General features: G+C 42.6%; 1 protein-coding gene across 4 annotated transcripts in view; it reads left to right on the top strand.

Annotated features, from left to right (window-relative positions):
* Nucleotides 1-20,891, top strand: part of CD99L2 (CD99 molecule like 2) — a 153,866-nt gene that overhangs the window by 103,858 nt on the left and 29,117 nt on the right. For 2 of the 4 annotated variants that reach the window (XM_069747061.1, XM_069747060.1), the window contains exons 6-8: nucleotides 2,231-2,296; nucleotides 3,788-3,847; nucleotides 19,390-19,449. In XM_069747061.1, the coding sequence (XP_069603162.1) occupies nucleotides 2,231-2,296; nucleotides 3,788-3,847; nucleotides 19,390-19,449 (186 nt within the window). The remainder of the gene's footprint in view (nucleotides 1-2,230; nucleotides 2,297-3,787; nucleotides 3,848-19,389; nucleotides 19,450-20,891) is intronic. The other 2 variants (XM_069747062.1, XM_069747063.1) reach the window with 1 other exon arrangement.

The following is a 20,891-nucleotide window of genomic DNA, read 5'->3' as shown; positions in this document are numbered from 1 at the left end:
TCCAAATGCTATTTTACCCTTATTTTTGAAAATGGCTGATGCAAATGAGTCAGTATAATGTTAAATTTTAACAGCTGCTCTCTTAATCCAATTAATTTGTCTGAAGAAACCTTCCTCATTATGCCTTTATCTGCACAAACCTGTCTTTGCTCTGTATCAGCCACAAATCTCTTCACAGTACACTAATCATGCTTACGTTTTCGTGAAATATCAAATGTTTTCACACCTTGACCAAGGTGATACTTTTTGGCAGCAGACAGACCCTTTTTCTTGCCCATGTTGCTTGAAACCTGTCACCTGCTGTTATAAATGTGGTACGTCCTTCTTAAGTAGTTTTTCTTTAATTGGGCTCACTTGGCAAAGTAATTATCACAGGGGTTTGAGATTGATTTCAGTGATCCATAGAGCACTGGGACACAATGCTATCCATGAGTTTATTAACCCCTTTCTGCCAGCTGATGGAATAGTACATCAGCTGGCTGTATCCCTCGCTTTGAGGTGGGCTCCAGCGGTGAGCCCACCTCAAAGATGCGACATGTCAGCTCTTTTCAACAGCTGACATGTGCCCGCAATGGGCGCGAGCGGAATCGTGATCCGCCCGCGCCCATTAACTAGTTAAATGCCGCTGTCAAACTCCTGACAGCGGCATTTAACAAGCGCTGCTGGCCATGCCCCGCTGACCCCCTTCATGTGATCGCGGTCATCGGTACGTTGCCATCACAACCAGAGGTCTCCTGAAAACCTCTATGGTTGTTGATGGCAGATTGCCATGAGCGCCACCCTGTGGTCGGCGCTCATAGCAATGCTGTAATTCCGCTACATAGAGGTGATCTGTGCATCACCTCTATGTAGGATCGAGCTATGCCAGCTTCTAGCCTCTGATGGAGGCTATTGAAGCATGCCAAACCGAAAAAAAAAGTTTAAAAATATGAAAAAAATATATATAAAAGTTCAAATCACCCCCCTTTTGCCCCAATCAAAATAAAACAAAAAGAAAACAAAACCTACACATACCGTATTTGGTATCGCCGCATTCAGAATCGCCCGATCGGTCAATTAAAAAAAAAAAAAAAAGGATTAACCTGATTGCTAAATGACGTAGCGAGAAAAAAATCAAAACACCAAAATTAAGTTTTTTTGGTCTCCGCGACATTGCATTAAAATGCAATAATGGGCGATCAAAAGAACGTATCTGCACAAAAGTGGTATCATTTAAAACGTCAGCTCGGCACGCAAAAAATAAACTCTCACCCAACCCGAGATCACGAAAAATGGAGACTCTACCGGTATTGGAAAATTATGCAATTCTTTCTTTATTTTTTTTTGGGGGGGGGGGAATTTTTTGGAATTTTTTTTTTTCTTACCACTTGGATAAAAGAGAGCCTAGACATGTTTGGTTTCTATGAACCCGTAATGACCTGGAGATAATGGCAGGTCAGTTTTAGCATTTCGTGAACCTAGGAAAAAAGCCAAACAAAAAAACAAATGTGGGATTGCACTTTTTTTTACAATTTCATCGCACTTGGAATTTTTTTTCCCGTTTTCTATTACACAACATGGTAAAACCCATCCCGCAAAAAATAAGCCCTCACATGGCCATATTGACAGAAAAAATAAAAAAAGTTACGGCTCTGGAAAGAAGGGGAGCGAAAAACAAAAATGAAAAACGAAAAAAGCTCCAGGGGTTAAAGGAAACATTTCATCTTTGTCACTGTAACACAATTTCCATAATAATTTGGAATGTGGTGTACAGTATATTATATCAGTAGGTGTGGCCTCTGATGAATGAAATATGAGTATGTCCACAAGTTATATTGGGCGCATATATAAAGAGATTTAACCATGCTGCATTGGTCATGAATGATGATACCTTCCAACACTCTGCTCCCATTTCCACACATTATTGAGGTTTGGATGATGTATATAATAGTCAGAGCCGGGATCTTGGGGTAGAGGCTCCACACGGCGTGGCCAGAATGTAAACTGGCCGGCAGCTGAGAGTGAAGATGATCTGTCGTGGATCTGTTTCCATGTTCTGCAGAGTAAGCCCAAGAAAAATGTCACACTAAGCGCAAGTATCATTACAAGGAAACCTACATGTAACACGACATGGGAGCTAGTACATTTCCAACAGTACTGATGTAGGGTTGATCTGGCGATGTGTGATCCATGAACACATTTAATGGACCGCAATAACTGATAAATCTGATCTTTTCATTTTCTTATGCAGATGATATCGACTTTGATGCCACAAAACCTCCCAAAGTTGTCCCTAAACGTCCAACAAAGAAGCCAGGTAACTCTAAAAGCTGTATGATGTGCGCAAGTGCTTATATGTTAAAGGGGTTCTCCATTAGGTTCCCACCCAGAGGGATGCCTTCCCGATTAGAGGAAACCGAAAAACATACTTACCATCAACATCCACCCCCTGCTCCAGCGCTGCCATCTTGTTGGTTTCAGCCTGCCTGGAGGCATTGAATATGGGGAACACAATTTTTTAAGAGTTAGGTCAGACAACTGTTCTTAATTAATTTTTGGATGCTGAATCCAGAAATAAACTCAGTTTTTCTCTATCACGTCAAGTTTTTGAACTATAGGATTTTTGTCTTCTCGAAACTACGTAAACTACTGTACCTAAAAAGTGTTGTTTTTTTTTAAATAGTACAAATATGAACAAAAAATGAAATATATAAGAAATAGGCATGACAAAGTTGTGACTACTCTTACAAGTTGCCACGTAGCTCTATATGAGTCGAATTGTAATCAGATAACAAGTCTTATTACAGATATCAGTGCAATTGTGCTTCTCTGGCAGGTAAGTTGTGTAGGAAAAACTTGACGTGGTAGAAAAAAACTGACTACATTTTTGGAATCAGCATGCCAATTTTAGTATAAATCAGCTCAAAAACCTAACTCAACAGAAATTTTTTTTCAAATTGTTCCCCTGTGATATCTAACCAGTAGTCATCTGGCCCTGATGTCAGTCAGTGGCTCCAGCAGTTTTGTCACCAGTAGTTGTGATATCATCGCTTCTCGTCTGGTGGAGACCATTGGAGCGGCAGCTTTGGAGCAAGCTGTTGGGGAGGGTTGTAAATGTTTATGTCCCCCCCTTTTTATGGAGAGGATTTCCCATTTGTACCCTTAATAACAAAGCTGAAATTCCTTTTAAGGTGGCCATACACAGTAGGTGAATGTCAGCCGAAACGTCCCACCATGTGGCGCTCATCTGACCACTGAAAGAAGGATTATGCATGTTGGATTTTAACTTTAATCATATGCTTGCACAGGAAATAAGGCATGCCCAGAGTTATGGCCGTGAATTAATTGCCTATCCTATTTGCAAACCCATGCATGCCTGGCCGAGCATATATTTGGGGTGGGGTCATAGCTGACTTTTCAATTATTTAATGAAGCTGCCTGCTTTGTAAGGTGTATGATCTACATTAGCAGCATGAAAAAGTTTGGGATTTTTTTTTTTTGATAACCCATTCCTTTTAAGAACAAGAAAACAAAGGTTAGGCATACAAATAGTGCACAGACGAGTTATCCAAGAAGTACACAGTAGTGCAGCAGTGCAGATTGATGAGACAAGGAGGGAAGTGGTTTCTGAAGAGATTAAGATATTCATTCCTCCTGTGTTTAGAGATGACAAGGTAATAGGAAAGCGCAGAAGAGGGTTAAAAGCCACAATTTGTACTGTCTTTCCTTAAAAAAAAATATTTTTTTGTAAGAATCAAGTGAACATGTCAAGTCTAATGTATAATATTTTATAATATGTCATTTCTAGATGTATTTATCACAACTAAGAAGCCACGTGTATCAACCGTTAAGCCACGAAAACAACCAGGTAGTAGAACTTTTTATTTTTTTTTTGATGACTTTGGCTGCAACACAAGATTGCGTTGTCACTATTGCATCGCAGCATAATGTGAGTGAATAGGTCCTATTTCTACCCACAAGGGACTGCGATAAAAAAGTGTAAAAGTTGGAAGTAGCAGCTGCAAACAGCGTGACTTTTGGCCTTGTAATCTGTGTTGTGGCCAAAGTCACCATGTAGTCCCAGCCTTAAAGGAAAGGAATCTTCTGTTTAAAAAAAACAAAACAAAAAATAATCCTGTAACAGATAACACAGGTATGTAAATTTTTGGTTTATGAGAATTTAGGTTTTCTTATGCCCTGATTTAAAGGAAACCTGCAGCAGATTTTGCCGCTATAAGATGCGGCCACTGACTTTCAGGGCTTATCTACAACATTCTATAATGTTGTAGATAAGCCCCCGGTCCGACCTGTAAGTGAAGAAAATTAAGTAACATTATACTCACCTGGGGGGTGGTCCGGTCCGATGGGTGTCGCAGGTCCGTGTCCGGCGCCTCACATCTTCTTGCAACGCTGCCCTCCTTCATCGCTCCCTGGTATCACGCTTCTGCACAGTTGTACTTCTCTGCCCTGTTGAGGGCAGAGTAAAGTACTGTAGTGCGCAGGCGCTGGGAAAGGTCAGAGAGGTCCGGACCTGCGACACCCATCGGACCGGAACCTCCCCCCTCCCCCCCTGGGTGAGTATAATATTATTTTTCTTCACTTGCAGGTTGGACCGGGGGCTTATCTACAGCATTATAGAATGCTGTAGATAAGCCCTGAAAGGCAGTGGCCGCATCTTATAGCGGCAAAATCTGCTGACAGTTTCCCTTTAAAAAAAAAAAAAAAAACTTCTATTTTTAAGGCTTAAAGGGAACCTGTCACCCCGAAAATCGCAGGTGAGGTAAGCCCACCGGCATCAGGGGCTTATCTACAGCATTCTGTAATGCTGTAGATAAGCCCCCGATGTTACCTGAAAAAGGAGAAAAAGACGTTATATTATACTCACCCAGGGGCGGTCCCGCTGCTGGTCAGGTCAGATGGGCGTCTCTGGTCCGCTGTGGTGCCTCCCATCTTCATTCCATGATGTCCTCTTCTGATCTTCAGCCACGGCTCCGGCGCAGGCGTACTTTGCTCTGCCCTGTTGAGGGCAGACAAAGTACTGCAGTGCGCAGGCGCCGGGCCTCTGACCTTTCCGGCGCCTGCGCACTGCAGTACTATCCTCTGCCCTCAAGAGGGCAGAGCAAAGTACGCCTGCGCCGGACCCGTGGCTGAAGATCAGAAGAGGATGTCATGGAAAGAAGATGGGAGGCGCCACAGCGGACCGGAGACGCCCATCTGACCTGACCAGCAGCGGGACCGCCCCTGGGTGAGTATAATATAACGTCTTTTTTCTCCTTTTTTAGGTAACATCGGGGGCTTATCTACAGCATTACAGAATGCTGTAGATAAGCCCCTGATGCCGGTGGGCTTACCTCACCCGCGATTTTCGGGGTGACAGGTTCCCTTTAACATAGAGAAAGAAGGAATAATTGTGCTCACTGTCCTTAAAGGGAACCTGTCACCCCCAAAGTCGACGATGAGCTAAGCCCACTAGCATCAGGGGCTTATCTACAGCATTGTGGAATGCTCTAGATAAGTCCCCGATGTATCCTGAAAGATAAGAAAAAGAGGTTATATTATACTCACCTGGGTGGGCGGTCTGATCCGATGGGTGTCGCGGTCCGGTGCGGCGTCTCCCATCTTCTTACGATGACGTCCTCTTCTTGTCTTCACGCCGCAGCTCCGGCGCAGGCGTACTTTGTCTGCCCTGTTGAGGGCGCAGGCGCTGGGCCTTTCTGACCTTTCCCGGCGCCTGCATACTGCAGTACTTTGCTCTGCCGTCAACAGGGCAGACAAAGTACGCCTGCGTTGGAGCCGCAGCGTGAAGACAAGAAGAGGATGTCATCGTGTGAAGATGGGAGGCCCCGGACCGAACCGCGACACCCATCGGACCCGGACCGCAGCGGGACCTCCCCTGGGTGAGTATAATGTAACCTCTTTTTCTCATCTTTCAGGATACATCGGGGGCTTATCTACAGCATTCCAGAATGCTGTAGATAAGCCCCTGATGCTAGTGGGCTTAGCTCATCGTCTATTTTGGGGGTGAGAGGTTCCCTTTAAAAACATCTTCTTTGTTTGATAAACTTAAAACATAGGGTTGCAGGGGTGAAAGGAAAGCTTTCAAGACTGTTCCTGATGTCGTGTTGAGTCCGTTTTTTTCCTACCTGTCCACTGCCCAGAAGGGAGAGTTCATTGATGGTGCCAGCATTCCTCCTTTTTTTCATACTTCTATTTTTAACCATAACATATGGATTTTGCACAAAACACATGTGAAATTACATACAGACAATATGAACAAGAAAAATCTTTATTGTAGCCACAAACATTTGCAATATTATGTTTAAAAATTTATTGAACATTCATTCTGCAACTTTATTGGAAATTAATTCTTCTCCTTTTCCTTTTCTATTATAAGCTTCTTTTGATACCTTTTCTCTTATAGAAGGCCTGCGGATCTTCTCTGTGAAGCATCCAGCAGCAGTCCCCCATTCTTTTCACATTCCATCTATCTTGGTGTCGTTGTTCCTTCTTCTTGATATCCTAATCAAATCTTTCTTCTTGCTGTTCGCTAACAGCACCAAGGTTTTCAGGAAAGTGGGCCAAATGGGAATGTATAAAATGTAACTTCAAATTCATTAGGCAACCAAAGGCCTTGAAATGTTTCAACATGTTCTCCATGATGGACTTACATTTTGGATCTTTGTTGTTACCTAGAAATTTCTTCACAACTTCTTTAAAAGAATCACAAGCCTTTTTCTCAACTGCTTTCATTTTTGTTTTGAACACGTTGTGCTTCATGAGTTTTTGCATATCCGGACCGACAAAAATGTTTTCCCTCAGTATTGCTTCGGACAGTCCCTGAAACATGGTACACTGGTACTTCTCTCCTTCTTTCAGTAGAGCTTTCACAAACTTGCTTCTTCAGTCCAAGCGTAAAGGGGTTGTACACTAATATGACAACACCTTCTTGTTAAATGTTTGGCTCTGCTAAAATAAAAAAAAAAAGCTTATACTTGCCTCCCGTGCTGGCGCCGTTCCAATTGTGTCGGCTCTCTGGGCTCTAGTGCGGTTGTATGAGACGTGGTGCCCGGCACCCAATCAGCGCTGGTGTCACTGTCCCTCCCCACTTTCTGTCGAATTAAGCATGAAGAGGAAGTCGGAGTGCAGCGGCAGCCCGGACTTCTACTTCATATTCAATTCGTATGAAGGCGAGGGCGGCGCTGACTGGATGCCGGGCAACACGTGTCATTCAACTGCACCATAGCCCCGGTACTCTGAGTGCCAACACCGCTAGAACGGTGAGGTACGTATAAGCTTTTTTTTCTTTTATTGGGGCCAAACATTTAGATCAATAACGAGTTGTCCTAGTAGTTGACAACCCTTTTAATGTGGAGTGGTGACAGGAGATCTTTATTGGGATCAACTAAACTTTCTGCAACTATGCTTTTGAGTCCAGGTTGCAAAGATGTTCTCATTGGCCAAATTTTTCTGCTCCAGCGATGAGTCCTGTCCCGGCATTTAACACCCTACAGACAATAAAGCATACTTGCTGCCATTGTGCAGTAGCACAGCTTTCAGAATTTTTGGGGGTGAATCAGTAAAGAATCTCTACTCGCTTACATTGTAATCGATGTTAAATTTTTCCATGAGCCCAGGAAAATCATTGCAATACACTACAGTACCATCTTGAGAAAAGTATAGAAGGAATTTCTTTGCTTCTGTGCTATGAAAAATAGGTACCAGGAGCTAGCAGGTTCTTTTCCTTTAGTCTAGCGTAGCGCCTTCAGGTTGTGCAGAATGTTTAGGAAAGCCCAAGTCCCTGACTAAATTCTTTAATTCAAGCTGTGGAAAAAGCTGTGGCTCATTGGGGACTAGCTTGAAAGTCTTCGTCAGAGTCCTGCTCTTCATGCTCTGAACCAGGTGTATCTTAAAGTTTCTCCTGAGGTGAATGGACAGGTATTCCTGGACCATGAGGCACAAGGCAAATCCCTGACGGGAGGGCCGGGTATATACAGTTAGATCCATATATATATTTGGACAGAGACAACATTGTTCTAATTTTGGTTCTAGACATTACCACAATGAATTTTAAACAAAACAATTCAGATGCAGTTCAAGTTCAGACTTTCAGCTTTCATTTGAAGGGATCCACATTAAAATTGGATGAAGGGTTTAGGAGTTTCAGATCCTTAACATGTGCCACCCTGTTTTTATAGGGACCAAAAGTAATTGGACATTATGTAATAATGAGAAATAATAAAGTATTGAACAAACGAAGAAAGAGCGGTGCAAAAAGCTATGGCAAGCCATGATACGAGCTCAGTAATTAGAAAGCAATCCTGCCACTTAGTGGAACATAATATCAGCTGGTTCAACTGATAGCCTATAAAAACGTGTCTCATTACCAAGGTGCCACACAAGAAACATCTCATGATGGGTAAAACCAGTGAGCTGTCTCAAGACCTTCACTACCTTATTGTTGCATAACATAGCAATAATAGATGGCATTGGTTAGAGAAGAAATTCTAAAGTACTGAAGGTTCTACTGAGCACTGTTGGGGCCAAAACCTGGAAGTGGAAAGAACATAATTTCCCCATAAACAGGCCATGACCAGTTGCTCCCCGCAAACTTTGACTGAGGAGTGAAAAGAATTATCAGAAGCATGTTCAAGCATGTTTAAAAATTTTTTCAACAACATTTTGATAAGCCTATGAAATAGGGAGAATATAGTTTGGTCGATGAGACCAAAATTGAACTCTTTAGAGGCCGAAAGGCACTGCACATCATCCCCCAAACACCATACCAACAGTGAAGTTTTAAGGTGGGAATATCTAGAAGTGGGGCTGTTTTTCAGCATATGGCACTGGCAAATTCATATGGTTTAAAGTAGGATGAATGGACAGAATTACCCAGACATTCTTGAAAAAAAATCTGCAATCTACCAGAATAACGAAGATGAAAGGAGGGTGGACATTTCAGCAAGACACTGATCCCAAACACATCCAGTTTCAGAGGAAGAAAATATAGCTGATAGAATGGCTGCTAGGAATGTGTGAACCATAAACTAAGGCATAATCGACATCGACAAAGCTGAATTGGACAGGACTTGATTTACTCGGAATTAACAAGCTAAGATGCAATTGATCCGGATGTTTCCAGTCAAATGAAAGTCGGGTCTACAATTCTGGCAATGATGGAAGAAACAGTGTCCTCTCTTATTTTCAACCTAAGATTCGTCGGCATGGTCTTGAAGCACAATGCAGTCAGTAATAGTTATCTAGATACAACTACAAGGAGAGTAAATTCATTTCACAGTTTTACAAGTCTACTTGCCAACAACAGATGCCGAAGAGGGGGACATTTAACTATTCTATAATCAAGTTCAAGAAGAAATCGACAAGACGCCAAAACAAGACTTACTCATTATCATGGCAGACTGGAATCCTAAAGTGAGCCACCGCAAACATAGATTCGTTGTTGGAAACTTTGGACTTTGTGAACGAAATAAGGCTGGAGAAAGATTCATTGACTTTTGTACAACAAATAAACGGTCCATGAAAACCTTATTCCAAAATCACAAACGAAGACTCTACACATGGACATCAGCAAATCGGGCATATGGGAATTGGACTGGCTACATATGCGATTGCCAAAGATGCATGTTGATAATTGCCGTGAAAACAAGGCCAAGAGCGGACTGGAACTGATCATGAACTTATGACAACAAAGATTAGAGTCAAGCTGCGCAAACTGACTAGACAACAGGTCATTTTTTGGAACAGTCTGCGCAACCGATTTATATCACTGGACACAGATGAAAGAAAGCCTGAGGAATTCAGGACACATATAAAGACAATTATTGCTGAAGAAGCCAGAAAGACCGAGGCAGAACAGATCCCCGCAGCAATGGTTAACAGAAGAGACCCTAAATATCATTGACGAAAGACAAAGAGCAAAAGGTAACAAGCAGGATGCAGCTAACATCAGGAAAAGACTAAAGAGAGCCATTCGAGCAGATGAAGAACTTTATTACCAAAAGATATCTACAGAGATAGAAAGCGAACATCTGAAGGGCAAGACAAGGAAGGTATACCAAAAGCTCAAAGATGCAACAAAAATTTCAACCAAGAGTTCGAATGTTGAATGACGCCAATGGGAACAAACTAAATGAGCCAGAACAGATCTTGGAAAGAATACACGAAGCACCTCTACAAGAACGACTCTGATACGGGGAGAATTGAGATTGGAAATTATAGCAAACCAAACATCTTCTAAGGCTAAGTCGTGGCTGCGAGAAACCTTCTGTCAAGAAACAAAGCACCTGGATGTGACAATATCCCAATAGAGCTAAAAATGTCTTCTGAAGCGGCAGTTAATCACATGCCTTTAACAGATATGTACAACTGGTAAATTGCCCTATTCCGAAGAAGTGAGTAGCTAGTGACTGCGGAAACTATTGGACTATTGCATTCATACCTCATGCCAGCAAAATAATACTGAAGATCCTACAGAGACTGCTCCAGCCTTATTTTGACAGAGCTGCCAGAGCTACAATCAGGATTCAGAAAAGGCAAAGGATCAAGAGATGTACAGGGCTGCTCACAAAATTAGAATAAATTAAATTTTTGATGATATTTCAGTTCCCCAATACAAAAAGTGAAACTCCTACATTATATAGAGTCATTACAAAGTCATCTATTTCTAGTGTTTATTTCTGTTAATGTTGATGATTATGGTTCACAGCCAATGAAAACCCAAAAGTCATTATCTCAGTAAATTAGAATACTTTAGAAAACCAGCTTGAAAAATGATTTTGAAATCCGAAATGTTGGCCTATGAAATGTATGTTCAGTAAATCCACTCAATACTTGGTCAGGGCTCCTTTTGCATCAATTACTACAGCAATTCGGCGTGGCATGGAGGCGATCTGCCTGTGGCACTGCTGAGGGGTTATGAGTTGTTGTTATTATTTATTATTAGTGCCATCAGTTCGATGGTGCTTTTTCATGTGAGGTGGGAGTATACATAATAAAAACAAGTACAGTAATCTTAAATGATACAAGCACGACTGGTACAGGAGGAGAGAGGACCCCGCCCGCGAGGGCTCACAATCTACAAGGGATGGGTGAGGATACAGTAGGCGAGGGTAGAGGCCAGTATATAGCTGGGGGACAGGAGGATTAGTCGGGCAGCAGAGTTTAGAATAGATTGGAGGGGTGCGAGAGTGTTAGAGGGGAGACCACAGAGCAGGATGTTGCAGTAGTCAAGGTGGGAGATGGAGGGCATGAACTAGGGTTTTTACAGATTCTTGGTTGAGGAATGTACAGATCTGGAAATTATTTGAGTTGAAGTCGGCAGGAAGTGGAAAGGGCTTGGATATGTGGTTTGAAGGAGAGATCAGTGTCAAGGATTACCGCAAGGCAGCAAACTAGTGGGACTACTTTAATGGATTGGTCTGTTGGAAGAGTCGAGTGAGATGGGGGAAAGACTTGCCTACTTTTGACACATCATATCTAGAGAGCAATCACTGGAGAAGGACATCATGTTCATTGGGAGGACTAGAAGGAACAAGGAGAAGAGGAAGACCAGCAAGCCAGGGGTTTGATACAATCAAGATAACAGTGGCAAAGACCTTGGTGGACCTACCTAGGCTTGCACAAGCTTGATCTTCCTACATGGCGTTCGTTTAAGCATCATGTCACCCTGGCTCGAGATTGAGCTGAAAGCTGTTAATAATAGAATGGCCCAGTTGATCACCTGAGCTGAATCCAATAGTAAATTTATGGAAGGACCCAGAGCTCAGAGTTCAAATATGGAGCCCACAGAACTTTCAGGATTTGAAGAGTGTGTGGAAGAATGGGTCAAAATCACACCTGAGCAATGCATACTACTAGTTTTTCCGTACAGGAGGCTTGTTGAAGCAGTCATCACCCACAGTGGCTTTTATACTAAGTAATAATTACCTTTCAGCAAGCGTGTTCAATACTTTTTCCCCTGGGTCATTTCTCATTATTTCATATAACTTAATTTATGGTCATCTATGGTTTGATTTCTTTGCCTTTGAGGTTTGGGGTGGTTGTCACCAACATCTGGTGACAATTTAAAGGGAACCTGTCACCCCGTTTTTTCAGATTGAGATATAAATACTGTTAAATAGGGCCTGCGTTGTGCGTTACTATAGTGTATGTAGTGTACCCTGATTCCCCACCTACGCTGCGCAATACATTACCAAAGTCGCCGTTTTCGCCTGTCAATCAGGCTGGTCAGGTCGGGTGGGCGTGTTCACAGCGCTGTTTCTTCCTCAGCTTTACGTTGGTGGCGTAGTGGTGTGCGCATGTTGAGGTGACTAATCCACTGTGGGCACGTGAACAAGGAGCGCGCAATCTGCAATATCACCCCCTGTCATCGGTGGGGGCGGCCATCTTCCTGGGGCCGCGCGTGCGCAGATGGAGTGCTCTGCTGCACGGGGCTTCGGGAAAATTGCCGCGGGATGCCGCGCGTGCGCACAAGAGATCGCGGCGGCCATTTTCCCAAAGCCGAGATGCAAACTAACGCACAGCGCAGGCCCCATTTAACAGTATGTATATCTCAATCTGAAAAAACGGGGTGACAGGTTCCCTTTAATGTTAATGTTAGAAACCTATTTACTTAGAAAATTGATGTCAGCGTGATTGTGCAGCTGTCTGTGACCCGCAGCGGTGACCTGCGGAAAAAAAGCAGGCGCAGGCTGATGAGACTACTGCTCCCATCGGGCTATGTCTGATGGGAGAGTAAAAAATAAATAAATAAATTATATACATATTCGCATAAAAATTACTATTTTTTTTTTTTTAATAAAATAATAGACCAATCTGTACTCACCTTTCCGCCGTAGTCCAGGTAATCCAGATTGTCCCACGGCAATCTCACGTGTAGAACAGTCACATCAGGAGATGTGACCGCTCTACCTGGCTGCCGGCGATACACTGACAGGAGGTAATCCCTCCCGCAGTATATCACTGCGCTGCCGTGAGAGATCTGGTCATACGGCACCGCTGTTTGAGAACATTCCCATGCAGCAGTAATGCCATAAGGGAGATCACCGGAGTTCATCAGCTCACTCTCGCTCTCACTGCAGCTCAGTAATACACTGAGGGAGGGATTACCTCCTGTCAGTGTATCGCCGGCTGTCTTTGACATTATGGATTACCTTCTCGGCGGATGGGTGAGGAATATTTGTGGTTTATTATTTTATTTTTGTTGCAGGATACGAGGGTGTCGGTGGATTAGGCGTTCAGTAAGTATGGTTTAGTTAAGATTAGTAAAGGAGTCTGTGTGATTTATTTCAAATAAAGGACTTTATTCTGGCTGTGTCTTTATTTACCATGTAACTATAGGATTAGTAATGAGAGGTGTCTTATAGACACCTCTCCATTGCTAAGCCATGGGCTTGATGTAATCTGACAATATAAAGGTGACATCAACCCCACAAATATGAACCCCACTTGCCATAGCTACAAGGTAAGTGGGAAGAGCGAGGCTAAGTGCCAGATTTGGCGCATCTTATAGATGCACCTTTTCTGGGGCGGCTGAGAGCTGATGTTTATAGCCTGGGGGGGAATATCCATGGCCCCTTCCTAGGCTATTAATATCAGCCTGCAGCTGTCTGCATAGCCTTTGCTGGTTATTAATTATAGGGGTTAGAAAAAAATGTATCTGGTTTTAACCAAAACCGTGCTGTACCTGTCCATGTGTTGTCTAGTATTGTAACTCAACTGCACTGAAATAATGGGTCTGATCTGCATTAACATAGTAACATAGTTAGTAAGGCCGAAAAAAGACATTTGTCCATCCAGTTCAGCCTATATTCCATCATAATAAATACCCAGATCTACGTCCTTCTACAGAACCTAATAATTGTATGATACAATATTGTTCTGCTCCAGGAAGACATCAAGGCCTCTCTTGAACCCCTCGACTGAGTTCGCCATCACCACCTCCTCAGGCAAGCAATTCCAGATTCTCACTGCCCTAACAGTAAAGAATCCTCTTCTATGTTGGTGGAAAAACCTTCTCTCCTCCAGACGCAAAGAATGCCCCCTTGTGCCCGTCACCTTCCTTGGTATAAACAGATCCTCAGCGAGATATTTGTATTGTCCCCTTATATACTTATACATGGTTATTAGATCGCCCCTCATTCGTCTTTTTTCTAGACTAAATAATCCTAATTTCGCTAATCTATCTGGGTATTGTAGTTCTCCCATCCCCTTTATTAATTTTGTTGCCCTCCTTTGTACTCTCTCTAGTTCCATTATATCCTTCCTGAGCACCGGTGCCCAAAACTGGACACAGTACTCCATGTGCGGTCTAACTAGGGATTTGTACAGAGGCAGTATAATGCTCTCATCATGTGTATCCAGACCTCTTTTAATGCACCCCATGATCCTGTTTGCCTTGGCAGCTGCTGCCTGGCACTGGCTGCTCCAGCTAAGTTTATCATTAACTAGGATCCCCAAGTCCTTCTCCCTGTCAGATTTACCCAGTGGTTTCCCGTTCAGTGTGTAATGGTGATATTGATTCCCTCTTCCCATGTGTATAACCTTACATTTATCATTGTTAAACCTCATCTGCCACCTTTCAGCCCAAGTTTCCAACTTATCCAGATCCATCTGTAGCAGAATACTATCTTCTCTTGTATTAACTGCTTTACATAGTTTTGTATCATCTGCAAATATCGATATTTTACTGTGTAAACCTTCTACCAGATCATTAATGAATATGTTGAAGAGAACAGGTCCCAATACTGACCCCTGCGGTACCCCACTGGTCACAGCGACCCAGTTAGAGACTATACCATTTATAACCACCCTCTGCTTTCTATCACTAAGCCAGTTACTAACCCATTTACACACATTTTCCCCCAGACCAAGCATTCTCATTTTGTGTACCAACCTCTTGTGCGGCACGGTATCAAACGCTTTGGAAAAATCGAGATATACCACGTCCAATGACTCACCGTGGTCCAGCCTATAGCTTACCTCTTCATAAAAACTGATTAGATTGGTTTGACAGGAGCGATTTCTCATAAACCCATGCTGATATGGAGTTAAACAGTTATTCTCATTGAGATAATCCAGAATAACATCCCTCAGAAACCCTTCAAATATTTTACCAACAATAGAGGTTAGACTTACTGGCCTATAATTTCCAGGTTCACTTTTAGAGCCCTTTTTGAATATTGGCACCACATTTGCTATGCGCCAGTCCTGCGGAACAGACCCTGTCGCTATAGAGTCACTAAAAATAAGAAATAATGGTTTATCTATTACATTACTTAGTTCTCTTAGTACTCGTGGGTGTATGCCATCCGGACCCGGAGATTTATCTATTTTAATCTTATTTAGCCGGTTTCGCACCTCTTCTTGGGTTAGATTGGTGACCCTTAATATAGGGTTTTCATTGTTTCTTGGGATTTCACCTAGCATTTCATTTTCCACCGTGAATACCGTGGAGAAGAAGGTGTTTAATATGTTAGCTTTTTCCTCGTCATCTACAACCATTCTTTCCTCACTATTTTTTAAGGGGCCTACATTTTCAGTTTTTATTCTTTTACTATTGATATAGTTGAAGAACAGTTTGGGATTAGTTTTACTCTCCTTAGCAATGTGCTTCTCTGTTTCCTTTTTGGCAGCTTTAATTAGTTTTTTAGATAAAGTATTTTTCTCCCTATAGTTTTTTAGAGCTTCAAAGGTGCCATCCTGCTTTAGTAGTGCAAATGCTTTCTTTTTACTGTTAATTGCCTGTCTTACTTCTTTGTTTAGCCACATTGGGTTTTTCCTATTTCTAGTCCTTTTATTCCCACAAGGTATAAACCGCTTACACTGCCTATTTAGGATGTTCTTAAACATTTCCCATTTATTATCTGTATTCTCATTTCTGAGGATATTGTCCCAGTCTACCAGATTAAGGGCATCTCTAAGCTGTTCAAACTTTGCCTTCCTAAAGTTCAATGTTTTTGTGACTCCCTGACAAGTCCCCCTAGTGAAAGACAGGTGAAACTGCACAATATTGTGGTCGCTATTTCCTAAATGCCCAACCACCTGCAGATTTGTTATTCTGTCAGGTCTATTAGATAGTATTAGGTCTAAAAGTGCTGCTCCTCTGGTTGGATTCTGCACCAATTGTGAAAGATAATTTTTCTTGGTTATTAGCAGAAACCTGTTGCCTTTATGGGTTTCACAGGTTTCTGTTTCCCAGTTAATATCCGGGTAGTTAAAGTCCCCCATAACCAGGACCTCATTATGGGTTGCAGCTTCATCTATCTGCTTTAGAAGTAGACTTTCCATGCTTTCTGTTATATTTGGGGGTTTGTAACAGACCCCAATGAGAATTTTGTTACCATTTTTCCCTCCATGAATTTCAACCCATATGGACTCGACATCCTCATTCCCTTCGCTAATATCCTCCCTTAAAGTGGACTTTAGACAAGACTTTACATAGAGACAAACCCCTCCTCCTCTCCGATTTTTACGATCCTTTCTAAACAGACTGTAACCCTGTAAGTTAACTGCCCAGTCATAGCTTTCATCTAACCATGTCTCGGTTATTCCCACTATGTCAAAGTTACCTGTAGATATTTCTGCTTCTAGTTCTTCCATCTTGTTTGTCAGGCTTCTGGCGTTTGCGAGCATGCAGTTTAGAGGATTTTGTTTTGTTCCAATCTCCTCACTGTGGATTGTTTTAGAAATGTTCTTACCTCCCTTCTGAGTATGTTTTCCTGGGTCGTCTTTGTTCGAGTCTAATGTTTTTCTTCCCGTCCCCTCTTCTTCTAGTTTAACGCCCTCCTGATGAGTGTAGCGAGTCTTCTGGCGAATGTGTGTTTCCCAGGTTTGTTGAGGTGTAGTCCGTCTCTGGCGAGGAGTCCATCATACCAGTAATTCACACCGTGGTCCAGGAATCCAAATCCTTGTTGTCTGCACCATCGTCTTAGCCAGTTGTTTGCATCAAGGATCCTGTTCCATCTCCTGGTGCCATGCCCGTCTACTGGAAGGATAGAAGAAAAAACTACCTGTGCATCCAGTTCCTTTACTTTCTTCCCCAACTCTTCAAAGTCCTTGCAGATTGTCGGTAGGTCTTTCCTTGCCGTGTCATTGGTGCCAACATGTATCAGAAGAAATGGGTGGACGTCCTTGGAGCTGAAGAGCTTTGGTATCCTATCGGTCACATCCTTGATCATCGCACCTGGAAGGCAGCATACTTCTCTTGCAGTTATGTCCGGTCTGCAGATGGCTGCTTCGGTGCCTCTCAGTAGTGAGTCTCCCACCACCACCACTCTTCGTGTGCCACAACACAACATATACAGATATGTCGCTGTTTTTTAAAGAAATCAAATCCTGTACGATCCCAAAGATACACACATACCTAAAGTCACCCATGTCAATAAAAGAGGCTCACAAACCATTATTTATTGAAAAAAAAAAAATCTGCAACATCTATCAAAATATGTATCCAACATGGCCGATACAATCAGTCAGAATTTATCATTTGCTGAAAAGATCCAAACCTGCTCAACCGGCAAAAAAGAACAAACGTACATAACCGTCATTAGTTAAAATGAACGGTTTTATGGTTGAAATGTGACTTTTCAGCTGACTTTCATCCAATGTCTTAGAAAAGATGGAAACCGTTAATCCTAAGAATAAAGGGGATTGATTCAGCTCTACATCCTCGTCTACGTTTTTCCTGCAGAGTAGCGCTCCCGAGCATCCAGCTGTGTCAAGTTCTGTAGCACAGCTACATTCACTTGAAAAAAAAATGTGTAAAAAAATAATAAAAAAACAATCAGTGTTGCAGAATGGGTGGGCACCTGAGAATTTTTATCATAAAATAATGGCATACGATTACTGTACAATCACTAGCTGGCATTATTAATTAACCAATGCCTATATCTGGGTTTTACATGAGCACTGCCTAGGAGTACAAAGTATTATTACTGTGATTGGGGAAAACTGTAAATCTCAACACTGAGTGATGAGTGACATTAACAGTCTTGTTTACGCTTTTTATGCCTTTGTATTTTCTTATATATGATTGATGCTTGTGTTTGCATTAATGAGACCCCCTCATGCCTGTTGGATAGATTACCAGCCCTGCCCAAATTGCTGGGTTATTCCCATTTCTGCCTTTCAAGTCTCAAGTTGCCAAAACAGCATAGGTCAGTTTGCTACCCGTTTTCCATATCCCATTAATTTCTAAAGGAATTAGGGGCTTGTCCACACGCACTTTTCTGTGCATTTTTTCCCACAGTGTTTTATAGTACCAGCAAAGTGAATGAGCGTTCTGAAATATCATGCACACGCTGCTTTTTTTTCTTTTGTTGCCGATTTGAGCCATCAGAGCTTGTTTTTTTTTTTTTACCTCCAAAATCTTAAGTAAGTCAATTCTTTCAGTGTTTTTTATCCATTCAAATAATTGGGTAAAAACAAGTAACAACAAGTAAAAACTCACACAGCATTTTTATGGTGCTATAATACGAACCGGACCATAAGAGGCACTCCAAATTTTCAGTAGGGAAATTGTGAAAAAAGGTAATGCGTCATGTGGGGGTCCGTCTTGCAGTCCGAATTCAGCTTACTATGGGGGGGGGGGGATTGTCAGCGCTGGTGGAGCAGGGTCACAGGAGGTGTTTGGTGGTCCGGTGATCATCTGACTCCCATCCCAGGCTCATGTGGGAGGTTTGGTGGTGCGGGGGCTCTGCCAACATTTTATGAAAGCCCGAAACCCGCGCACATCCATTGCTCTAAGCGGTGGCCTCCAGGAAAATGGCCGCCAGAGGCGACACGTGCAGATTGAAATCTCGGCAAGAGAACTCGTTTCCGAGACCTCTAACTGCACACACACCACCTCTAGAGGCCACCTCATTGCAGCAGTGGAAGTGCGGGGGCTCCGGGCATTTATAAAATGGCGGATCACCCGCACCACCAAGCACCGCCGAACCAGCCTGGGATGGGAGTCAGATCATCGCCCTGCAGCTTCGGACCACCGAACACCCCTTCTTCCAAGCCCTCATAGTAAGTACCACCACCCTCCTAGTAAATACATTTGGACTATAAAACACACCCCCCATTTTCCCCAAAAAATTTTGGGGAAAAAAGTGCGTCTTGTAGTCCAAAAAATACAGTATTTTATGCAGTTTTTCCATACTGGAAACATGAAACATGTGCACACACCCTGACATACAGAGCAATTGGACTCATCAGTTTTGGTGGCTGAGTTGCAATTATTCCTGTTTTGGAAAGACAGAGATGGGAGTAGCTGCCTTTAGGATCTATGCATGCCTTTGTTTTGCCTCCAGAGATTGCCTTTCCTGTTTTTTTAAGATGATTTTGTGCTGTTGCAATATGATTTAAATTTTTATCTGAGTTTTTTTTTTTTTTGGCTAAATTTTAAAGGCCCTCATGATTTCTCCTTGGAAGACGCCTTAGATCCCAAAAATGACCCAAATAAAGGAGGTAAGTTATGGGCTGGTACAAGACCATTATGACCAAATTATGTTATAGGTCAGTTCCATCATGTCTAATAACCCTGATGATCTACTAGAGGGGGTTGTCCAAGATGACTGGCAGCAGTACCAATAAAATATGTGACATATACTTGCCCTAATACTCCACAGAACTCCAGCGCCATGCCACCCATGGGGTCGTCTATTTACATTGGCTCTAGTGGTGAAGTCCAATACAGCTCATGTGACCGCTGCAGCCTGTCACTGGCCTCAGCGGTATACCCCACTGAGGCCAGTGATTGGTTGCAGTGGTCGTATGAGCTAACTGATGTCTGCAGGTAAGATAAACACAAGACTAGCTGGGGACTTTTGGGGCAAAGGGTGAGTAAAGGGATATTTATTTTAGAAGTATTGCTGCCTGTTCCTAAGGGGTTTTTCACTTCCAATGACTATTCTTGTAGGGAGGTTGGTTTTCTCTTGGGATTACCTCTACATGTTACCAGTTGTTTTATTCATGGAAACCATCTTCAGGGTGAATGTTTTATAGGTGAAATGAAGTGATGCTTATGTGATATTATTTTATAATAGTCTGCCCAATAATACCGTAAAGAGAAGGATTTGTCCATGTTTGATAACAATAATATTTTAGATAAATCAACACCAGATTCGGGTTATTTTGCCTCCCCTGAGAGAATCACTTTGGGAGTCCAACTATTGGTACTGTTGGAAAGTATGGTGATTAAATCTTCTCTTTTATGGATTTTTAAAGATGCACTTAGTATTAAGTCAGCTTCCTTTTTGTGTGTCTTCAAAAAGATTTTGTTTTCCATAAGTAACATTTATCATTCATCCAAAGATTAGGTGTATAGCATGGTGACTGGAGGTCCATGCCCGGGACATTCACCATTTCTGAAAAACAAGCCCTAGCCATTGTGAGGCCTGCTCTTTTCTCCGTCCATGGGGCCGACTGGACAGCCACATGACCTCCGTTGACAATAAGCATTCCTGTGTGACCGGAGTGGTAGAGGGCATGCTGTCCAGTCAGCAGCAGACCTGACACTTTGCTTTGGGGTACAAACGATGTTTTGATCACTCTTTATACAGGTATTTATATTCTGAAACATTGCAGCATTTCAGTGTAGCTTTGGTTGACTAATCGGATGAGGTCCCTGGTCACCCGGCTCAGGTTCTGTGTACATAGTGAAAGACCTGTCAGTCACGGTTAGTAAAGTGGGGAGAAAAGTACATTTCCTATGAAACGCTGCAGATGGCTGGCGACCGGTGTCTAATTCATACTGCCCCAACTTCATGCTGAAAGCGCTGATGTAGCTGCCTTGCTCATGCACTCAAAGAAGCGGATTTGAACTGCAGCTGTACCAAGAGTCCGTCTCCAATGTGAGCGTCTCTCCTCCCCATTGCGCAGATAGTAAGGGTATGTGCACATGTATCCTG

Source organism: Ranitomeya imitator, chromosome 2, assembly GCF_032444005.1.
Source record: "Ranitomeya imitator isolate aRanImi1 chromosome 2, aRanImi1.pri, whole genome shotgun sequence".
Taxonomy (NCBI): domain Eukaryota; kingdom Metazoa; phylum Chordata; class Amphibia; order Anura; family Dendrobatidae; genus Ranitomeya; species Ranitomeya imitator.
The sequence above is the reverse complement of the archived record's forward strand: the minus strand, read 5'-3'. Positions and strand labels throughout refer to the sequence as shown.